The sequence below is a fragment of the Gobius niger genome (assembly GCF_951799975.1).
Source record: "Gobius niger genome assembly, chromosome: 3".
In the NCBI taxonomy this organism is placed as follows: domain Eukaryota; kingdom Metazoa; phylum Chordata; class Actinopteri; order Gobiiformes; family Gobiidae; genus Gobius; species Gobius niger.
The window spans coordinates 28,368,714-28,389,311 of NC_136854.1; the positions used below are offsets into that span (position 1 = coordinate 28,368,714).

Consider the following 20,598-nt stretch of genomic DNA (forward strand, 5'->3'; position numbering starts at 1 on the left):
ATCCAAGCCGCATGGCTTATGGGCCCAATGTTACCCTCGGATGACACGGCCCAAAAAAACAATCTGATTTGTAAAATATAATGCAAAATACAGTATTTTAAGAACAATTTAAATGATCAAAATGCTAATAAAGCTGAAATCAAAACAACTAAACAGTCATTTTAACAGACTCCTGGTGTTTAAATTAGAAGGAAATGTTTTTTGTTGGAAAGGCAAGACCCACTGAAAATGGTTCTGCGATCGACTTTTGGGTCCCAATCCATCAGCTGAGAACCACAGAAACAGCTTTTGTCATCTTAAATGCCCCTTTGTAGAACTATGGATGCAGACGTAAGCCACATATCTCAATCTGTTGCGATTTGCAATAAATAAATGCATACATTTCCTGAGGCACTGAAATAGTAACTTGAAACGTCTTTGCTTTTGATACTGATCCCAAGCACAGAAACACAGGAATGTTTCTGTTATTTTTTTTCCTCAGCAAATCAATCCAGATCAAGCCAGAACAAAGACATGCTTTTACTTGTCAGGTTCTAGCCATGATTTCATGTTTAAGCACTAGCAGCAAAAAGGAACAGAGCCTAAAAGTATTCAGTTATTCATTCCTCCTCATTCCTCCTCAGAATTTTAATTTATACCCGAGCACAAGCTGTGAACGCCCAAGCTAATACTGTGTAGTGAGAACTAATACACTTCATATAGACATTACAACTGGAAACAAAAAAAGGTCAAATGAGGACGTATTCGTATTCGTCACAAAAGACCTCTATCCCTACAAGAGTTCTGGCTAATGTACGTTCACTGGAGAAAGAGGATAATATTCGTCTGCTACACTCTTCTCATAAGACTGCTGGGTTTTTATATTCACAGAGTCCTGGTAAGGCGGAGTTTCACAGCTGACCTTCAGGTGAAGAATAGCATCAGAGCCGGAGGAGAAGGAGGAAGACCGATGAAGATGAGAAGGAGCAAGAGGAGGTGGCGTGGAGGGAGCTGCGCATGAGGAAGAGGAAGGAGGAGGTGGAGGTAGAGGAGCTACTTCCAAAAACATGCTGGTCAGGTTGACCCACAATGACGGCGCACAGTTGATGTGGCTCCAGACAAACCCAACATCTGATTTACGCAATTTAGTTGTACAATTGTATAATGATAAACAAAGCACTTACTTAATTACTTACAATAAGGAGAGACTGGCAAAACTTGCATATTTTACACTGATCAAACTTGGTAGAATGGTGATGATGATTTCAAGAAACATGTTTTTAAATCTACAACATTATATATGGTTATTGTTGACTGAAAACAGTATATTTTAGTGGAATTGGAACAAATATGAAAATATATGATTCAAACAAGCATTAAAGAGGGGGTATTATGCTTTTTTCAGCCACATAGCACCTGTCTATGGCACACTACAATGATGACGAAACCTTCTGTTGGTCTGTAAATGCAGTAAATTAGAATAACTGCCTTGTATAAAATTGCTCTTTCAAAATGGCGGTAGCGAAAGACTTGAAATAGGCCCCTGTCTCTTTAAGAACCTCTGACCCTTTCCGACACGCCCCCTCCACACGCTGTCTGTGGCATCACAACAACACTGCGCTCGTTGTCTCAACTGTATTGAAACTACGATCGGTGCATTTTAATTTTTATTGTTGGAAAGGAGCTACTGTTTATCACTTTGTGAACAATGGCCACACAGGATATTATTTGGAGACAAACCTTCCACACCGGACGCTTGGAAGGGGCTCTTGCCTGAAAAATAACTGGTTTGGAGGCCATCTCTTTGCATCTGCCATGCCCTATGGATCTCTAACTATACCCCCATGGACGACACCAGGATCTGCAGGAGCCCATACGATTCAAAGACGGACATTATCTGTGCAGGTGGACAGTGGTTTTTCGAGGTTACCCGTTAGCTTGTTATAATCGACTACAGCTCATTGTTGATGAAAAGTCTGCAATAAACCACAAATGTGTAAAGCCAGGCTCATTGTGTGATCATCGTAAAGGCTGCTTCAAGTAGTTGCCTGCTTTATTGACGTTATTTGTGCATAATATGCTGCCTGTTTTCAATGAATGTTGTGAAGGTGAAGGTTGTTAGCTTGTCGTGGCTAATAGTGCCTTAGCTCCGGGAGAAAACCACTCGGCTACGACTCACTGTAGATGAAATGTGAGCAATAAACTACAAAATCAACAAGCCAGGCTCCGTGTGTGATCATCATAAAGGCTGCTTCAAGCAGTTGCCTGTTTTAGTGACGTTTTCAATGCATAATATGCTGCTAGTATTCAGTGAATTTTCCCGTTAGCTTGTCGCGGCTAGCTTGTTAGCTCCGGGAGAAAACCACTCGGCTATGACCCATTGTAGATGAAATGTGAGCAATAAACTTCCAAATCAACAAGCCTGGCTCCGTGTGTGATCATTGTTAAACGGTTCTTTATGTGTGTGGTGGTTTTATTGACTTTATGTGTGCATATTTCTCGTTTTCACGTGATGACTCGAGGTTTAGCTTAGCATTAGCTTTCTCCGGAGGCTCTGTGCATCATCAAGGCCCAGCGCAGAACCAGACACTGAAATAAGTGTTCTTGTCACCGGTTTGAATCCTGGGTGTTTCGGTAACAGAAACACTGATGTGTGTCTTTGTAAAAGTCTGCTGTGGCTCCGGTTCACAACACATGAAGCTAATCCTCCATGATGACTCTGTTTACATCTTAGGGCTAGACACTGCGGGGAGGGGGTTCTGCTGAGGAGCAGTGGTTGGTTACTCGGCTGGTGACGAAAGGTTGGAGGCGTATCCTGGAGGTCGGAGGCGTTTCCTGAAGGAATCAGGCGTTTTATCCCTAAAATGGCTGCCATCGGAGTTTTTACAGATTACTCGAAAATACGTGAATGTGCTAAGGCAACACTTCAGGCATGTTTTTAATGAGGGAATGACTTAATAACATGATGTAAAGCTTGAAAAAGTCGATTTTGCATAATAGGCCCCCTTTAACAAATTAGTGCATGCAAAGATTAATAAAACTGATCCAAGGATTGACCGAGAGGACAGATCAGTGCCATTTGACTGAGACACCAATTTGACCAAAAGACAGACAGACAGACAGACAGACAGACAGACAGACAGACAGACAGACAGACAGACAGACAGACAGACAGAGCTATTTTAAAATCTATTCTCTGAGTGACTGGAAGCCAGTGTAGAGACCGGAGCACTGGACTAATGTGGTCGTATTTCCTGGTTCTGGTCAGAGCTCGAGCAGCAGCGTTTTGAATATACTGAAGAACAGCTCGTTTAGAAAGGCCAGTGAACAAGCCGTTACAATAGTCCAGCCGACTAGCCGAGACAAAAGCATGAATTAATCTTTCCAAGTCCAGTTTAGACACTATGGGCCAGATCTTGTGGTTCATAGCGCAGGCTGTAGAGAACACGAGTGCGCAGACGGGTGGCGCTCCTTGCAATCTTCAGTGTCATACCTGGCGCAAAAAGTGGGCAGGACAGGAGGGGGGACAGACTCGAATTGCGATGTTGTGGTGCCGCCCCCTCCCCATGCTTTCCCCAGACCTGCGGAAGCCGGTGGGTTGCGAGGGGGGGTTCTCCTGTAAACGCGTAACATGCGTGATGCAGCGCAATGTTTAATAAAGATTAAAGAAATAAAACTGTCCCTCCGCTGCTGCAGCCACTCGCTGCAGATCCAAGGTGAGCGGGCGGGACAGAGATGCAGCAGCCTCGCGTTGGACACCTTTCGAATGCGCAAAGTTACGAAATGTACAGGATTTAATTGATCAGAAACTGTCATATCGGCTGCGGAGGAGTTGCAGAGTTATGCAGTAGTTGCAAGAAAACTTATTGGAACATTTGCGCTACAGCTGCAGGATTCTTGGAACAGCTGAATTGGGAAAAAAAAAAAAGTTGCTATGCGCCCTGTAAAACGCGCTTCTTTCTTTTGGACTGAGCTGTGGCTACACAAGGAGCACAGATTAGACGTGGTGTTGTGGCACTTGAAGGCATGTGTGGTTTATTTATGGAAAACTGTTGTTGTTTTGGTGTTAGGGGTGTGCACGTTGATCTACAGTATCAAAGTAAGCCCGTGCGTAACCTATGCTCAAACAGACTTTTCAAGGCAATTTCGCTTCTGTTTTCAATTGTGCTGCTTGTAATAAACCACGCCTCAGTCGGCCTCTTTTTTTAAAATAACGCCCTCTCCCTAGTGGCGCAGCCTTTAGCGCAAAACCTGCGCCACATGCAAGATCGCGCGTGCACCACGTTGCGTTTAGAGTTGCGCACGGACTGCGCCAGTCACAAGATCTGGCCCTATGTTTTTTTATTTTAGCAATGTTTTTTGAGGTGGTAATAGGCCGCTGATGTAATGGACTTAATATGACTGTTAAAATTCAGGTCTGAGTCCGTAATTACCCCGAGATTTCTACCTTGATTTTTAGGTTCTAGTGAAAGAGCTTCGAGATGACCAATGACAACCTGTGTTTTTGTGGGCCAAAGACAATTGTCTCAGATAATAATTTAAATCATAATGAAAAAAGAAAATACCAAAATGACCCAGATCCAAAGTTTACAAACACCAGTTCTGTGTATGGCCCCCTTCAGCGTTATCATCAGTAAAACCAAATATAAAATAAAAACAACACCACGTCCCAAACTACACCTCTTTGTAAAGAATTTTAAAGCAGTCTGGCTGGCCAAGCTGCTGAGGACTGTGTTTGGGCAGGACTCCTTTAAAAGGTCCTATATCGTGCAAAATCGACTTTTTGGAGCTTTTAGCCATGTTGTTATGCTATTTCCTTATCAAAAACACCCCCAGAGTGGTTTGTGGCTTCATTCACGCAGCTCTCCGCAATCTTCCTGAATCCTGCTCTCTCAGCAGCTGCTCCTCCCTCTCCTGGTGAACGACTGAGTGTTCAGTTGTATCGTAACAGCGGAACGGAAGTGCTCGACGTCTGTAATGTAATGTCTTACAGCGTGATTTTAATATGTAAAATAGCTTTTTCATTATTTCTGTTGTAAGAGAGAAACAAAGAGAAACATAAATAAACAAATAAATAATTAAAAAAATAAAAAGGATGTGCCTGAGGTGCTTCCAGGTCAGCTGTGGCCAAAACAAACACATCCCCTGAGCTTCTGAACAGATCAGTCATGTTTGCGCTGCAGCTGTGAAGATGGAGCTCATTGTCATCTATTCTGGACACACATGTTCTTTATTCTTACCTAACGATAATGTCACGGAGAAAAAGAAGCGCGTTTGGCTACGAGGACGGGAGTTTATTCAACCTTTCTCAAGGAGAGGCCACTCGTCTAGCTGTTTTTTTTTCTCCGGGATTCAGCGACTATCAGCCAAAATAGTGTTTTTCTGTGACTGTCTCTGATGGATGTTTGGTGAACCTTCGCCTGAATCAAAGTGGATTAACTTTTATAACTAACGCGAGTCCCATAATGTAAACAGCGATGGACCGGAGCGGTGAGTCAATCCAAACGCGGATTAGCTTGTGTGTTAGCCATTTATGAAGCTGTGTTGCAGTTGTCAACTCCGTATAACTGCATTGTGAATTATCTTCACTTGTTGCTGTTTATTTATATTACGGTAAAGTATGTGCGGAGAGAGGGGGCGGGGCTAACTGAATCGAAGCATATAAAAGCGTTGTGTCTTCCGGGTTCGAAAAATACCTCCAGAAAACACTTATATTTATCACAAAAATGAGTGCTCAATAGTGGTAGAGGTACAATATATCATATAAATGCCTATACTTAACTTTGGAATGGCTAAAATAGCATGATATAGATCCTTTAAAGTCTTAATTGTCATAAATTTAAAGAGTCTACTTTACATAACTTCTTTGCACAACCACATGCAATAATCTCTATATTCAAAGACACTTCATCAATCACCTGCACTGAGTATAAGCTTTTTGACACGTGTTATATTCTGAACACATTTTTTGTTTATTACTATTTATATTCCTTGACTCCATCTTAAGGTAACTCAATCAGAATAAATGTACTGTTTAGTCAGATACATGTTCAGGCCGATCAATTTCACTTCAAACATGAACAGGTAAAAGGAATGATACAATAGCATAAAAATCTGTTTATGCTGCAGGCACAACAGATTATGTTACCTCAGCAGTAATCCCTGAGCTAACCTGCTCATTGCTGTAGTTTTCCGCAAGCAGTTTTAACTCCCTCAAAATGAGAGTTGCATTTTAGAGAATATAACTTATTCAAAGGACCAACCACAACTGGCCAAAACACCAACTTTGGTATGCAACTGCAAGATCTTTATTGAATGTTAGCTTCAGAACTTCACTCGATCTGATCCACGTCCACAGTCTTGCTGCTTTCCACCACTCTTCCGTCCACAACAGTCTCCACAACAGTTATGACCTTGGTAACCACTGAAGGCAAAAGGAAAGGCCAAACATGAGTATTTTTATTTAGTAAAATATGAAAACAAGAGCAACAGTTTCCACCAAGTTGAACCCTCAAAGCATGTTTAGACACTGTCAGGCCCGAGATAATAAGTCCTCCGCACCCTCTTTTCTAGAGTGATATTGGTTGCTATATACTAACACATGTTGGACAAAACGCTTAAGTTTGAAGGCAGTCTTTGTTTTCAGAATGTGATTAACTTTTGATTAACTTAACAAAAATCTTGACCATGAAAGATTTTGTTACAATTAAAACATAGCTATGTAAGTAGACCAGAGAAAAAAACTGGCCAACCACCAAGGACACAGGCCTGCTCCTGCCTTTGAGTTAACAAACTAACATTCCTAAAATTGCTGCATTTCTATTATTTCCATAACAAAAGATACACAGTGTACAGCAAATGGAGCTCAAACCCACCTCTGATTCTGATTATCAGTAATTAACTATTGAACTCCATTGACTAAACAGGGAAAGGACTTTTAATTGATCTTGATTTGGGCATAATCTGAAAACAATGCTTACCTTGTTTGGAGCAGGTGATGAGAAAGAGCTAAGAAAAAACAGGAGATTAGTCAATGCTTTTTGGTCCAACCTGTTTACATTTTCCTTAAGGTTGTGTCACAAGTTTGAGTCCCTTTGCTGGAGATCTTTGCGGTGTGGTGTAGCCAATAATTTAAACAAGGTTAAAAGGATTAAAAATACAATTCAATGTATGAATAAAACGTTGACAAAAATACAATAAAAAAACCCCAAGATAAAACATACATTAAAAGGGGACTGAAATGGGCCGCATCCGGATCCTCGTACGTTCCATGGGGTATCGTTGTCGTCGTTAGCTGTCGTAGTCCTCGTCCGGTCAGTGGCGGCCCGCGCCTCCAGGTGTCCCGTGTCTCCGCTGTCTGTCTCTCCTGTCCGCCAATCCACTTCCACCTTTTGAAGGCTCAAGGCCTATTCACACAAGTGTGGACTGTCGTCAGTTAAAAAACGTTTCCATGGCTACAAGGCAAAAGTGACTTAATTTTGTTCTGCAGCTCAGGGTGCAAGAACAAGAAGTTCTTGCGTCTTGTGAAGTATGAATGAGCCCCAAGTCTCTCTTTCATGCCACAGCACAGGTGCACTAATTGAGCTCTGCAAGGGAGTTGGGCAGCCAAAGTCATGTGGTGGATGGTAAACAGTTATAATCAATAAAACCATGCAAAGAAAACCACAAATTAAAACACTAACTGGCATATGACCCCCTGGCACCAAGATTAGAGTTCTTTGCAAGAGCATCTGAATGCAGCAAGTGGAGGGGCACGTGATCAGTGAAACTCCAATAAACCGAATGCCCATCTCGACTGTGCATGCGTTGGTCAATCAGGTTCCTAATTTAGGCAACCAAACAAACCACTCCGCCATTGAAATATGTGAGCGAGTCCAGGTAGCAGAGCGTGAACACTAAAGTATATTGCGCCATAACCGTGAACGGGCATTGGTTTAAAGACTATAAGTCTCAAGTGACATTTCTTATAAATATTTATGTTGTCAATATCTTGAAAGCGAGGGAAAAGTCAGGACGGCGGCTCCATAGGCCGGAGCGGACCATAGCGGACCATAGCGGACCATAGCGAACCATAGCGGACCATAGCGGACCATAGCGGACCATAGCGGACCATAGCGGACCATAGCGGACCATAGCGGACCATAGCGGACCATAGCGGACCATAGCGGACCATAGCGAACCATAGCGGACCATAGCGGACCATAGCGGACCATAGCGGACCATAGCGGACCATAGTGGACCAAAGTGGACAGGGGGACGACAGGACCTGGGATCAGCCCGACACAGACACCGTCACTTTTTAAATCATTTAAATTTGTTTTGGAATCACAGGGAAAAGTTTCAAACGGTGTTGATGTTAAATATAGCGGGCAAATTTCCGTCTGTCAAATTAGCGATCGATTAGCTATGTTGTACACTATCTGATCGCTCATTTAACAATACCAATAAACTAGTACACATATGGCATACAAATAAACTATACACATATGGCATAGCCTATACACTATGTTCCAAGTTATTATGCAAATTGTATTTTTGTGTCAAAAAGGTAAAGAAAAATAATAATAATAATGAAGCTCATGGATGGGATTGTGTCTCGGGGCTCTATGAATCACTGACATTAATCTCAGAGACCTGGCAAAATTAGTTGTCAGGTTAAGCCCAGTTAAGGTAAAAACTACTGCAAAAGGGTGTTCCACTTTATTAAGCAGATCATCATTTTCAAGCAATATGGGAAAGAAAAAGGGTCTCTCTGCTGATGAAAAGCGTGAAATAGTTGAATGCCTTGGTCTAGGTATGAAAATCTTCGAACTTTCATGAAAGATTAAGCATAATCATCGTACTGATAAGAGATTTGTGGATGATTCAGAGCACACTCCGGTTTGTGCAGATAATGGCACAATATGGACGGTTTCTGCCAGACAAACACATCAGATTAAGAGAACAGATGCTACAAAGCAGCATGCAGGTATTTGAAGCTGCTGGTGACTCTGGAGTCTCCCGAACATCAAGGTGTAGGACCCTCCAGAGGCTGCAGTTGTGCATAAAACTTCTATCCGGGCCTCCCCTAAACTGTTAATTGAATGCTGAAGAACAGAAACGGCTGCAACGGGCTCAGAAATACATGAGGACTCATTTTCAAACAGTCTTGTTCACTGATAAGGCCGTGTAGCCCTGGATGGTCAAATCGATGGAGTAGTGGTGGTGAATGGCCACAATGTCCCAACAAGGCTGTGACGTCAGTAAAGACGTGGCGGAGTTATGTTTTGGGCCAGAATCATGGGGAGGGATCTTGTCAGCCCCTTTAGGATCCCTGAAGGTGTGAAAATGACCTCTGAAAAATATGTGGTTTCTGACTGACCACTGTCGTCTATGCTACAAAAAGAAAAGCCGTGCTTTCCCGAACAAAATCATTGTCACCATGTCATACTGTAAAGAATACCTCTGCATCATTGGCTGCTATGGGCATAAAAGGAGAGAAACTCATTATGTGGATCCCATTCTCCCCTGACCTCAACCCTGTTGAGAACCTTTGGAGCCTCAACAAAACAACTTCTATGAGGGTGGGAGGCAGTTTTCATCCAAACGGCAGCTCTGGGAGGCTATTCTAACATCCTGCAAAGAAATCCAAGCAGAAACTGTCCAAAAACTCACAAATTTAATAGATATAAGAAGGGCTCCTATGTTAAAATATAACTGGACCTGTTAATATTTTTTTGGTTGAAATAGCTTTTTATTTCAGTAAATATGACCTCCTAATGCTGCAAATTCAACAAATGACCATTTTCAGTTAATTACAAGCTTCAAAATGTATTGAAACGATGAGTTGCATAATAATTTGGAACTGTGGATTTTATTATTTATTTATTTATTTTCATTTATTCATTCATTTGAGTCCAAAAAAAAAAAGTCAACATTTTACAGAAAGAAAAAATACAAAACAAGACTTTGTGCTCAAAAGGAGTAGGAAGAACTTATAGTAAACCTACCCCTTATCTCTCATTCAAGTAATCATCACATAAACTTTCCGCTATACTCATGCAGGAAACCGATGCATGAATTTGTGCTTACATATTGATATAAATCGTTTATCGTACAAAATGTCAAAGAATTTCATCTTTTACAGTTGCCAATAAATAAAAATAAAGGATTTATCATTTACAGTCGTAAATAAATAAATACACCATATGGTACATAAGAGTTATACCAAGGCACATCTCTCTTTCGTTCTGATCACACAAAAATATATATAATATCGCTCAGCCCTGCTATACCAACTATACCCAAATGTACAAGCTCCGTATAACCATGTAGAAATAGAAACTATCTGTCCATAGTCATTCACTTAAGATTGACAGAGAAAGGGAGAGAGAAAAAAAGACTTGTATACATCCTTGAAGTATACATATGTACAGTATATGTAATCCATGAACATATTGGAAACATGTGTTTTGTCCATTGTCATGTAAACTTGAACAAACAAGCTGACCTCACTGAGTTCACACAAAATGATTTCTTAACGCACACAAACTTACTGTTGTCAATGCAAAATAATGCTTTAGGGTCTTAACTTTCTTTATATTTTGATATTCATATCCAGGCAAATACACACAAAAACGCAAGTGTGTGCCTGTAATTATGATAATTATGATACTTCGCTAGCATACTTTTTAAAGATAATGTCTTTACATGTTCTTTTAAAGTGTCCGAGTGTTTTGCTCCGTTTAGCCTCTTTGTCTAACTCATTCCACAGTGTTATTCCTGCTTGGGAGACACACATACTTTTAAAGGTGATGTGAACACAGTGTTTTCTCATCACAAATTCTCCTCTTAAATTATAATGCCCTTCTCTACTGTTGAACAATTTTTTGGGTGTTTCTAGGTAGAAGATTTCGGCTTGCTTTATACATTACAACAAGAGTTTTAAATGTAATTAAGTCTTCAATTTTCATTACATGAGACGTTAAAAACAACACATTTGTATGGTCCCTAAAACCAACGTTATGAACGATTCTTATGGCTTTTTTCTGCAGTTTGTAGAGTGGATCTAGATAAGTTTTATAAGTGTTTCCCCAAACCTCCGTGCAGTAGCTGATGTATGGGAGAATTAATGAATTATATATGATATGTAAGGCTCTATATTTTAGCAGATGTCTAGCTCGGTGCATTACTAATATACTCCTTGCCATTTTTGATTGTATGCTTGTTATATGGGGTTTCCAGCTTCCATTATGACTTAAAATCACACCCAGAAATTTGCATTCATAAACTCTCTCTACTTCCATATTATTGATATTAAGTTTTACTTCAGTATCTTTCATTCATTTACCAAAAATCATAATTTTAGTTTTCATAATATTCATAGACAATTTGTTATTATCGAACCATTGTTTCAGTTTATTTATTTCTGTTGAGATTTCCGTCATAAGAAGCTGTAAATCCTTTCCTGAACCCAGGATTGTTGTATCATCATCAAATAGTACGAATTTCAATTTAGAAGAGGTATAACAAAGATCATTTATAAATAGTAAGAAAAAAATTGATCCTTGTGGCACCCCACAAGTAATATGCTGCATCTCAGACGTGCATTCCTCAAGTTGAACATACTGTTTCTGATCTGAGAGGTATGATTTGACCCAGTTCAGTGCAACTCCACGAATGCCTTTTTTTTTTCCATTTTCTGCAGTAGTATTTGATGATTCATTGTGTCAAATGCCTTTTTAAGGTCTATAAATATTCCTTGTATAACTTTTTGTCAATGATATTAGTTATTTCCTCAAATACTTCTGTTAATGCTAGGGCAGTTCCTCTATTTTTTTCTGAAACCATACTGACATTCACCAAGTAGATTGTGTTGTTCAATAAACTTATCAAGACGATTTGAGAAAAGTTTTTCAAGGATCTTGGAGAACTGAGGTAGAATCGATACCGGTCTGTAATTTGGCACCTCATGGCTATCACCATTTTTTAAATACAGGCACAACTTTTGCAATTTTAATTTGACTTGGAAATTTCCCAGACTGGAGAGAAAGAATAGAGAGGTTATGGGCACTACAATTTCATGTATGACCCTTTTGATAAGAGTCATATCAACGTCATTGTAGTCCCTAGATTTTTTGCTCTTGCATTGATTAACAATATCTACAATTTCATTTTTATCTGTAGGAGTCACAAACAATGAATCTTTGCTTTCCAGTACATTTTCTAGAACATTTACATTGTCCAATTTGTTAATTTGATTTGCCATTTCGGGCCCAATGCTGACAAAATAGTCATATTTACAATGTTGCTCAGTTTGGCTTCTTTTTCCCCACTATGCGTGATATAATCTGGAACAGGGTTTTTCCCGGTGTTCCTTCTTATAACACTATTTAATGTACTCCAGAGGCCTCTCATACTATTTTTATTTTTCTCAAGCTGATTTGTATAGTAATCACTATTTAACCAGGTCTCCGAAATAGCAATAATATTAAAAGTAAAGCTAAGGTTGTCAAGATATTCCTTTATGTTGTCAAAGTTGGCCTGTGCGCTCCGACTATTAAAGTGTATAATCGACAAAGTATCTTCCACATTATCCAATGAAGACAGTTTTTTATCTTGAAAATATGTACATTTTTTAGTCAGATTGTTATAAAACTGAATATCTGGATCAATGTCATGCAAACCAGTTTGCGACTCATAGTTTTCATAAGTAAATGTGTCAAATTCTTTTACCAAGCTTGTGTCCTCGTCTTCATCTCCTGATGAGGAAGAATCACTGGACATGTTGTTCATGAGTGAAAAAAAGTTACTTTGCATTACCTTACAGTCACTTGTAATCGTCCAGATCTCCTTCCTCCCTGATCCATATTACCTTTGCCTCTTCAGGAGTTCCTTTGAGTTTGATAAAAACTTTACAATTTGTCGTCCAGGTGGATTGTATCTTGTCTTGTTTCCTCAGAGCACAAGCTTGTTTTGCGATGTCCGCGTTTTTTTTTGTTAGATGCTCATTTATGTAATCATTTGTCCCCTTGAGCTTTCGTCCTTGTTTGAGCACCTCTGCTTTCCGTTTTCTGTTTGTGAACCGCATTATTATCGCCGGTTTCATCTGTTTGTCCTTTCTGGTTAAGGGATGACAGGCCTCTATGTCCTGAGTTGCCATGGTGATTCCTTTGCTTTGCATGTACAGTGCCTCTCGAAAGTATTCATACACCTTGAACTTTTGCACATTTTGTCATGTTTACAAGCCTAAACATAAAGATTTTATTTAGATTTTTTAACTGAACGTTCACACACAAGTAACAGACAACTGTGAAGTGAAAGCAAAATGATACATGATTCCGTTATTTTTCAAAAAATAGAAAAGTGAAAAGTGGGGCGTGCATAAGTATTCATACAGCATTTTCTAAGTGCATTAAATTGCCTTTATAACATTCCTAATGACTACAGAATGTTAACTCCTTGGCCTAACCATTAAATAGAGGCCACCTGTGTGTAATCTACTCTCAGTATAATTTCAGCTGTTCTTTTAGGCCCTCAGAGCTGTGGTCGGAGTGTATTGGTCACTAAACAACATCATGAAGGTCAAGGAGCACCAGAAAGGTCAGGGATAAAGCTGTGGAGAAGTTTAAAGCAGCATTAAGTTATACAAAGATTTCCCAAGATTTAAACATCTCCCGGAGCACTGTTCAATCCATCATTCAGAAATGGAAAGAGTGTAGCACCACTGCCAACTTACCAAGACACGGTCGCCCATCTAAAATATTAGATCAAACAAGGAGGACACTGGTCAGAAATACAACCAAGTGCCCCAAGATAACTCTGGAGGAGCTGTGAAGTCCTGCCGCTGAGCTGGGGGAATCTGTACATGGGACAACTATAAGTCGTATCTACACAAATCTGGCCTTCATGAACGAGTGGAAGAAGAAAGCCATTATTGAAAGGAGGCCATAAAATATAGGACACAGCTCCATGTGGAAGAAGGAGCTTTGGTCAGATGAGACAAAAATTGAACTTTTTGGCCCAAATGCAAAACGTTATGTATGGAGCAAACCTAACACTGCTCATCGTCCTGAGTGCACCATCCCCAGTGTCAAATATACGGGGGGGAGCATCAAGCTGTGGGGCTGCTTTTCCTCAGCGGGGACTGGGGAGATTGTAAGAATAGTTGTGAACATGGATGGAGCCAAATACAGAGACATTTTGGAGGAAAACCTGCTGGAGTCAGCAAGAGAACTGAGGCTGGGGCAGTGATTCACCTTCCAGCAGGACAATGACCCGGAGCACAAAGCTAAATCTACAATGGAATGGTTCAATAAAAACATATTAATGTGCTGGAATGGCCCAGTCAAAGTCCTGACCTAAATCCTATTGAAAATCTGTGGAATAATCTGAAAACTGCTGTTCACAAACGTTCTCCTTCTTATTTGACAGAACTTGGGTTGTTTTGTAAAGAGGAATGGGCTAAAATGTCAGTCTCTACATGTGCAAATCTTGTAGAGTCAAACCCCAAAAGACTTGTGCTGTTATTACAGCAAAAGGGGGTTCCACAAAGTATTCATTCATGCTGTATGAATACTTATGCACGCCCCTCTTTTCGGTTTTCTATTTTTTGAAAAATAACAGAATCATGTATCATTTCACTTTCACTTCACAGTTGTCTGTTACTTTTGTGTGAATGTTCAGTAAAAAAATCAAAATAAAATCTTGATGTTTAGGGTTGTAAACATGACAAAATGTGCCAAAGTTCAAGGTGTATGAATACTTTCGAGAGGCACTGTATTTAATCACCTGCTGCTCCGTTGACTCCCAGTCCTGTTCATTGTGCTCGGCGTTTTCTGAGGACGCGGCTCTGGGTTTAATGTCCAAACCAGTGATGATGATGTCATTTAATCTTGAGTACTGCTCCAAGTCTGCTACTCGCCTTTCCAGCGCTATGATCTTACAATCTTTTTCGTCATTTAGTTTCCTTAAAACCCTGACTTCCTCCACAAGGTCCACAATAGCCTGTTGTTGCTGTGACAATCCACTTGTACAGACAAAGATTACAATGTCATTTTTATTCCCTCTAGTTCTTCCTCCATCTTGATTGATTGATTGATTGATTGATTGATTGATTGATTGATTGATTGAAAAATAGAATAATAAAAACAACAAAATGTTATTATTATTGCAAAAGCCATAGTGTCCTCATTCTCCCCCGTGAAAGAAACACTACTGAAGCAAATCCTTACAAAACGTATAAAAACAACTAAAGTGCAGCATTAAAATAGCAAAAATAAAACAGTATAATTGAAGTTAAGACTAATAGAAATGCAACATCAAAACATAGCTGTTAAGCATAGTTGTTTGAAGTTACTTAAAAAGGAAACTTAAAAAAAGGATACCATAACATACAACATTACATTTTTTTTAGATCTAAAATACTGTGCACTGCTGTCAGCCATTTGTTGTGACAGCCAGGGCACACACTTTTGCTGCAACCAGCCTGTGTCATGACGTCCAGGAAATGCCCTGGACATGCACCAGTAAAAAGGGGCGAGGGGAGGCACCAGCGTATCTAGGGAGGCATGGGAAAGGGAGTGCGAGCCGAGGCGCAGACACGCACCTGAGAGACGATGTGACCCTGACATGCCCCTACAGAGGTGAAAGGGGGGAGATGTCTGGACATGCACCCGCAGAGGTGTGAGGGGAGGCGCCAGTGGGTCTAGGATGCTGCGTGGGATGGGAGGTGCGAACTCATTTTAACACGCTAATAAGTAAATAACTGAGTAACTTTTGACCAGTTTAAGACATGCAGAACTAGCACATACTCATTTTCATAAAAAACAAGACAACAGACAAGAAATTATCAGCACTAGAAATTAATCTTTATTTCACATTTGCATGTGGTTGTGCTGGTTGCGCTGAGCTTTATGAAGTAATTTCACTTGATGAGACCACTTGACCGTCAACTGATTCCTCTGTGTAAACAATGAGCTTGGTTTTTGAAGAGCTACTGCTGCTGCTACCGCTAAGGAGGTCGCTGTGAAAAGAAACAGCACTCAGTATTTTTGGTTTATGATCAAAGTCCAAGTTTCATCTGATTAGTCTCACCTTCCCCCTGCATCCAACAGCCTTCTGTACTCAGCAATTTCCATCTCGAGCTTGGTCTTGATGTCCAGCAGCATGTTGTACTCCTGGGTCTGTTGCTTGATGCTTTCGTGCAGCATTGAGACCTGCTCTTCCAGAGAGAGCACCATGTTCTGCATACCCGAGAGCTGCATGGCAAACCGTGACTGTGTCTCTGCTAAAGTTCCCTCAAGAGCTGCTTTCTGAACAAAGAAACAAACAAGTGGGGGCAATAATATAAGTACAAGCCAAAAAGCTCAAAGTGATTCTGTCTACAACACAAACATTGAATTTACCATGCTGAGTTGAGACTGAAGTTCAATCTCCAGACTTTGAAGCGTGCTGCGAAGATCATTTATTTCCGTTTTGAATGTTTGGACGCTTGCTTCACTTGTTGCTACTTCTTGCTTCAGTGGTTCTGACTGCAATTACAAAATATACATTAACATTTTATATATAAAAAGCAATAAAAAGGTGGGTGTTTACAGCAGAAACCTTACTTGGGTCTGGTACCACGATTCAAGTTCTTTCTGTCTTTTGGCAGCTGCGGCCTCGTACTGGTTACGGATTTCTTCCATTATGGCGCCGAGGTCCGGCTGAGGTGGAGAATCAACCTCCACGTTCACCTGTCCTCCCACTTGACCCCTCATGGCTAACATTTCCTGCACAGAGACAAACATCCATAAGGCAAAGTAATTACAAGAGATCAATCTATATTAACACACACACAGGATGTTTTCTACGCACCTCTTCGTGGTTCTTCTTGAGGAAGATCAGCTCCTCCTTGAGACCCTCAATCTGCATTTCAAGGTCAGATCTGGCCATGGTCATTTCATCCAGCATCCTCTTCAATCCTGCGATGTCTGCCTCCACTGACTGGCGCATGGCAAGCTCGTTCTCATATCTGGAAAAATAAAACTATTTGTTCATGCTCGAATGTAGATTGGCTTAAATACCAAAGGCTCCGACTTACTTAGTTCTGAAGTCGTCTGCTGCCAGTTTTGCGTTGTCAATGGCCAGATAGACGCCTCCGTTGACACAAATGGCATCCTGGATCTGCAATAAGTATGAATGTAGTAAGATAATGAAGAACTGGAACTGATTTGTATAATTCTGATGACACTTACCTTTCCCTGCAAATCGGCGATGGTAACAAAATATGCAGAGTAGTCTCGGGCATCAGGAGAGGTTTTACCCTCCAAGAACTGGCGGATCTTGAGCTCCAGTTCAGCATTGGCGCTTTCCAGTTTGCGTACCTTGTCTAAGAAGCTGGCCAGACGGTCGTTCAGGTTCTGCATGGTGGCTTTCTCGTTTGTGCTGATTTGCATGTCATCTCCACCGCCAAATCCGCCACCACCGCCACCACCGCCAAATCCGCCAAATCCGCCACCACCGCCACCACCGCCACCACCGCCAAATCCACCACCACCAGCGCCAAATCCACCACCACCGCCGCCAAATCCACCGCCAGATCCACCTCCACCTCCAACGGCATAACCTCCACCAAAACCACCATAGCCTCCTCCTGCACTGAAGGTGCTCTTCGCGGTGGACACTCTCAAACCACTGCCATAACCACTGACACTGGCACTGGAGCCATAGCCGCCCCCTGCCCTGCCACCACCGCTGGTAAAGGACTTTCTGAAGACTGATGCCATTGCTGAATGCTGCTCAAAGATCGGCCTGTCTTGAGGAGTAGACGTTGACTGATACAGACAGAGCTGCCTTTGTCCTTTTTATATCCTGCTCTCCTCCAAAGCACCCCACCCATCCCGATGTGGATTGTGGAGATAAAATGTATGATGAGGGGCACCTCCCAAAGTGATGTCTCACAGTCAGCATAAAATCAGATGCCAAGCTTTGACATCTAAAGTGCTTTTTATTCCCAACTGCCTGCAGCTAAACAGTGAAATCAAACCTGAGTACAAGACTTTCACACACAGTGTTAGCTACTTATCCAAGCCGCATGGCTTATGGGCCCAATGTTACCCTCGGATGACACAGCCCAAAAAAACAATCTGATTTGTAAAATATAATGCAAAATACAGTATTTTAAGAACAATTTAAATGATCAAAATGCTAATAAAGCTGAAATCAAAACAACTAAACAGTCATTTTAACAGACTCCTGGTGTTTAAGTTAGAAGGAAATGTTTTCGTTGGAAAGGCAAGACCCACTGAAAATGGTTCTGCGATCGACTTTTGGGTCCCAATCCATCAGCTGAGAACCACAGAAACAGCTTTTGTCATCTTAAATGCCCCTTTGTAGAACTATGGATGCAGACGTAAGCCACATATCTCAATCTGTTGCGATTTGCAATAAATAAATGCATACATTTCCTGAGGCACTGAAATAGTAACTTGAAACGTCTTTGCTTTTGATACTGATCCCAAGCACAGAAACACAGGAATGTTTCTGTTATTTTTTTCCCTCAGCAAATCAATCCAGATCAAGCCAGAACAAAGACATGCTTTTACTTGTCAGGTTCTAGCCATGATTTCATGTTTAAGCACTAGCAGCAAAAAGGAACAGAGCCTAAAAGTATTCAGTTATTCATTCCCTCCTCAGAATTTTAATTTATACCCGAGCACAAACTGTGAACGCCCAAGCTAATACTGTGTAGTGAGAACTAATACACTTCATATAGACATTACAACTGGAAACATAAAAAGGTCAAATGAGGACGTATTCGTATACGTCACAAAAGACCTCTATCCCTACAAGAGTTCTGGCTAATGTACGTTCACTGGAGAAAGAGGATAATATTCGTCTGCTACACTCTTCTCATAAGACTGCTGGGTTTTTATATTCACAGAGTCCTGGTAAGGCGGAGTTTCACAGCTGACCTTCAGGTGAAGAATAGCATCAGAGCCGGAGGAGAAGGAGGAAGACCGATGAAGATGAGAAGGAGCAAGAGGAGGTGGCGTGGAGGGAGCTGCGCATGAGGAAGAGGAAGGAGGAGGTGGAGGTAGAGGAGCTACTTCCAAAAACATGCTGGTCAGGTTGACCCACAATGACGGCGCACAGTTGATGTGGCTCCAGACAAACCCAACATCTGATTTACGCAATTTAGTTGTACAATTGTATAATGATAAACAAAGCACTTACTTAATTATTTACAATAAGGAGAGACTGGCAAAACTTGCATATTTTACACTGATCAAACTTGGTAGAATGGAGCCACTGGACACTGAGGTGGGGGTCACGCGATGATTTCAAGAAACATGTTTTTAAATCTACAACATTATATATGGTTATTGTTGATTGAAAACAGTATATTTTAGTGGAATTGGAACGAATATGAAAATTTATGATTCAAACAAGCATTAACAAATTAGTGCATGCAAAGATTAATAAAACTGATCGAAGGATTGACCGAGAGGACAGATCAGTGCCATTTGACTGAGACACCAATTTGACCAAAGTACTTCCTGTCTTCAAGATACATAGATAGATGGATGGATGGATGGATGGATGATGGACGGACGGACGGACGGACGGACGGACGGACGGACGGACGGACGGACGGACGGACGGACGGACGGACGGACGGACGGACGGACGGACGGACGGACGGACGGACGGACGGACGGACGGACGGACGGACGGACGGACAGACAGACAGACAGGCAGGCAGGCAGGCAGGCAGGCAGGCAGGCAGGCAGGCAGGCAGGCAGGCAGGCAGGCAGGCAGACAGACAGACAGACAGACAGACAGACAGACAGACAGACAGACAGACAGACACTGCTGTACCACGTCACCTATATATTTTGGTGCCCAACCATGAAGAGACTTGTAAACTAGCAGAGCTATTTCAAAATCTATTCTCTGAGTGACTGGAAGCCAGTGTAGATACCGGAGCACTGGACTAATGTGGTCGTATTTCCTGGTTCTGGTCAGAGCTCGAACAGCAGCATTTTGAATATACTGCAGTTGTTGAACAGCTCGTTTAGAAAGGCCAGTGAACAAGCCGTTACAATGGTCCAGCCGACTAGCCAAGACAAAAGCATGAATTAATCTTTCCAAGTCCAGTTTAGACACTATGGGCCAGATCTTGTGGTTCATAGCGCAGTAAAAGCCCTGTAAAATGCGCTTCTTTCTTTTGGACTGAGCTGTGGCTACACAAGGAGCACAGATTAGACGTGGTGTTGTGGCACTTGAAGGCATGTGTGGTTTATTTATGGAAAACTGTTGTTGTTTTGGTGTTAGGGGTGTGCATGTTGATCTACAGTATCAAAGTAAGCCCGTGCTTAACCTACGCTCAAACAGACTTTTCAAGGCAATTTCGCTTTTGTTTTCAATTGTGCTGCTTGTAATAAACCACGCCTCAGTCGGCCTCTTTTTTTAAAATAACGCCCACTCCCTAGTGGCGCAGCCTTTAGCGCAAAACCTGCGCCACATGCAAGATCGCGCGTGCACCACGTTGCGTTTAGAGTTGCGCACGGACTGCGCCAGTCACAAGATCTGGCCCTATGTTTTTTATTTTAGCAATGTTTTTTGAGGTGGTAATAGGCCGCTGATGTAATGGAC

The 20,598-nt window shown here is 41.5% G+C and overlaps 1 protein-coding gene across 1 annotated transcript; it reads right to left on the reverse strand.

The window, feature by feature from the left end:
• Positions 1-15,805: 15,805 nt before the first annotated feature.
• On the reverse strand, positions 15,806-17,780 carry LOC306960284 (keratin, type I cytoskeletal 13-like). The gene is made up of 7 exons (XM_079552662.1): positions 17,196-17,780; positions 17,042-17,124; positions 16,816-16,972; positions 16,569-16,730; positions 16,365-16,490; positions 16,054-16,271; positions 15,806-15,982 (listed from the first exon to the last, which is right to left on the reverse strand). The coding sequence occupies exons 1-7, from the start codon at positions 17,724-17,726 to the stop codon at positions 15,871-15,873; spliced, it is 1,389 nt and encodes a 462-aa protein (XP_079408788.1). The 5' UTR covers positions 17,727-17,780; the 3' UTR covers positions 15,806-15,870.
• Positions 17,781-20,598: the final 2,818 nt, after the last annotated feature.

Coding starts and splice junctions, on each gene's coding strand:
- LOC306960284 (XM_079552662.1), bottom strand. CDS start 17,726: ATGGCATCAGTCTTCAGAAAGTCCTTTACCAGCGGTGGTGGCAGGGCA. Junction 17,125..17,195: donor TCGCCGATTTGCAGGGAAAG/GTAAGTGTCATC, acceptor TACTTATTGCAG/ATCCAGGATGCCATTTGTGT. Junction 16,973..17,041: donor GCAGACGACTTCAGAACTAA/GTAAGTCGGAGC, acceptor TTATTTTTCCAG/ATATGAGAACGAGCTTGCCA.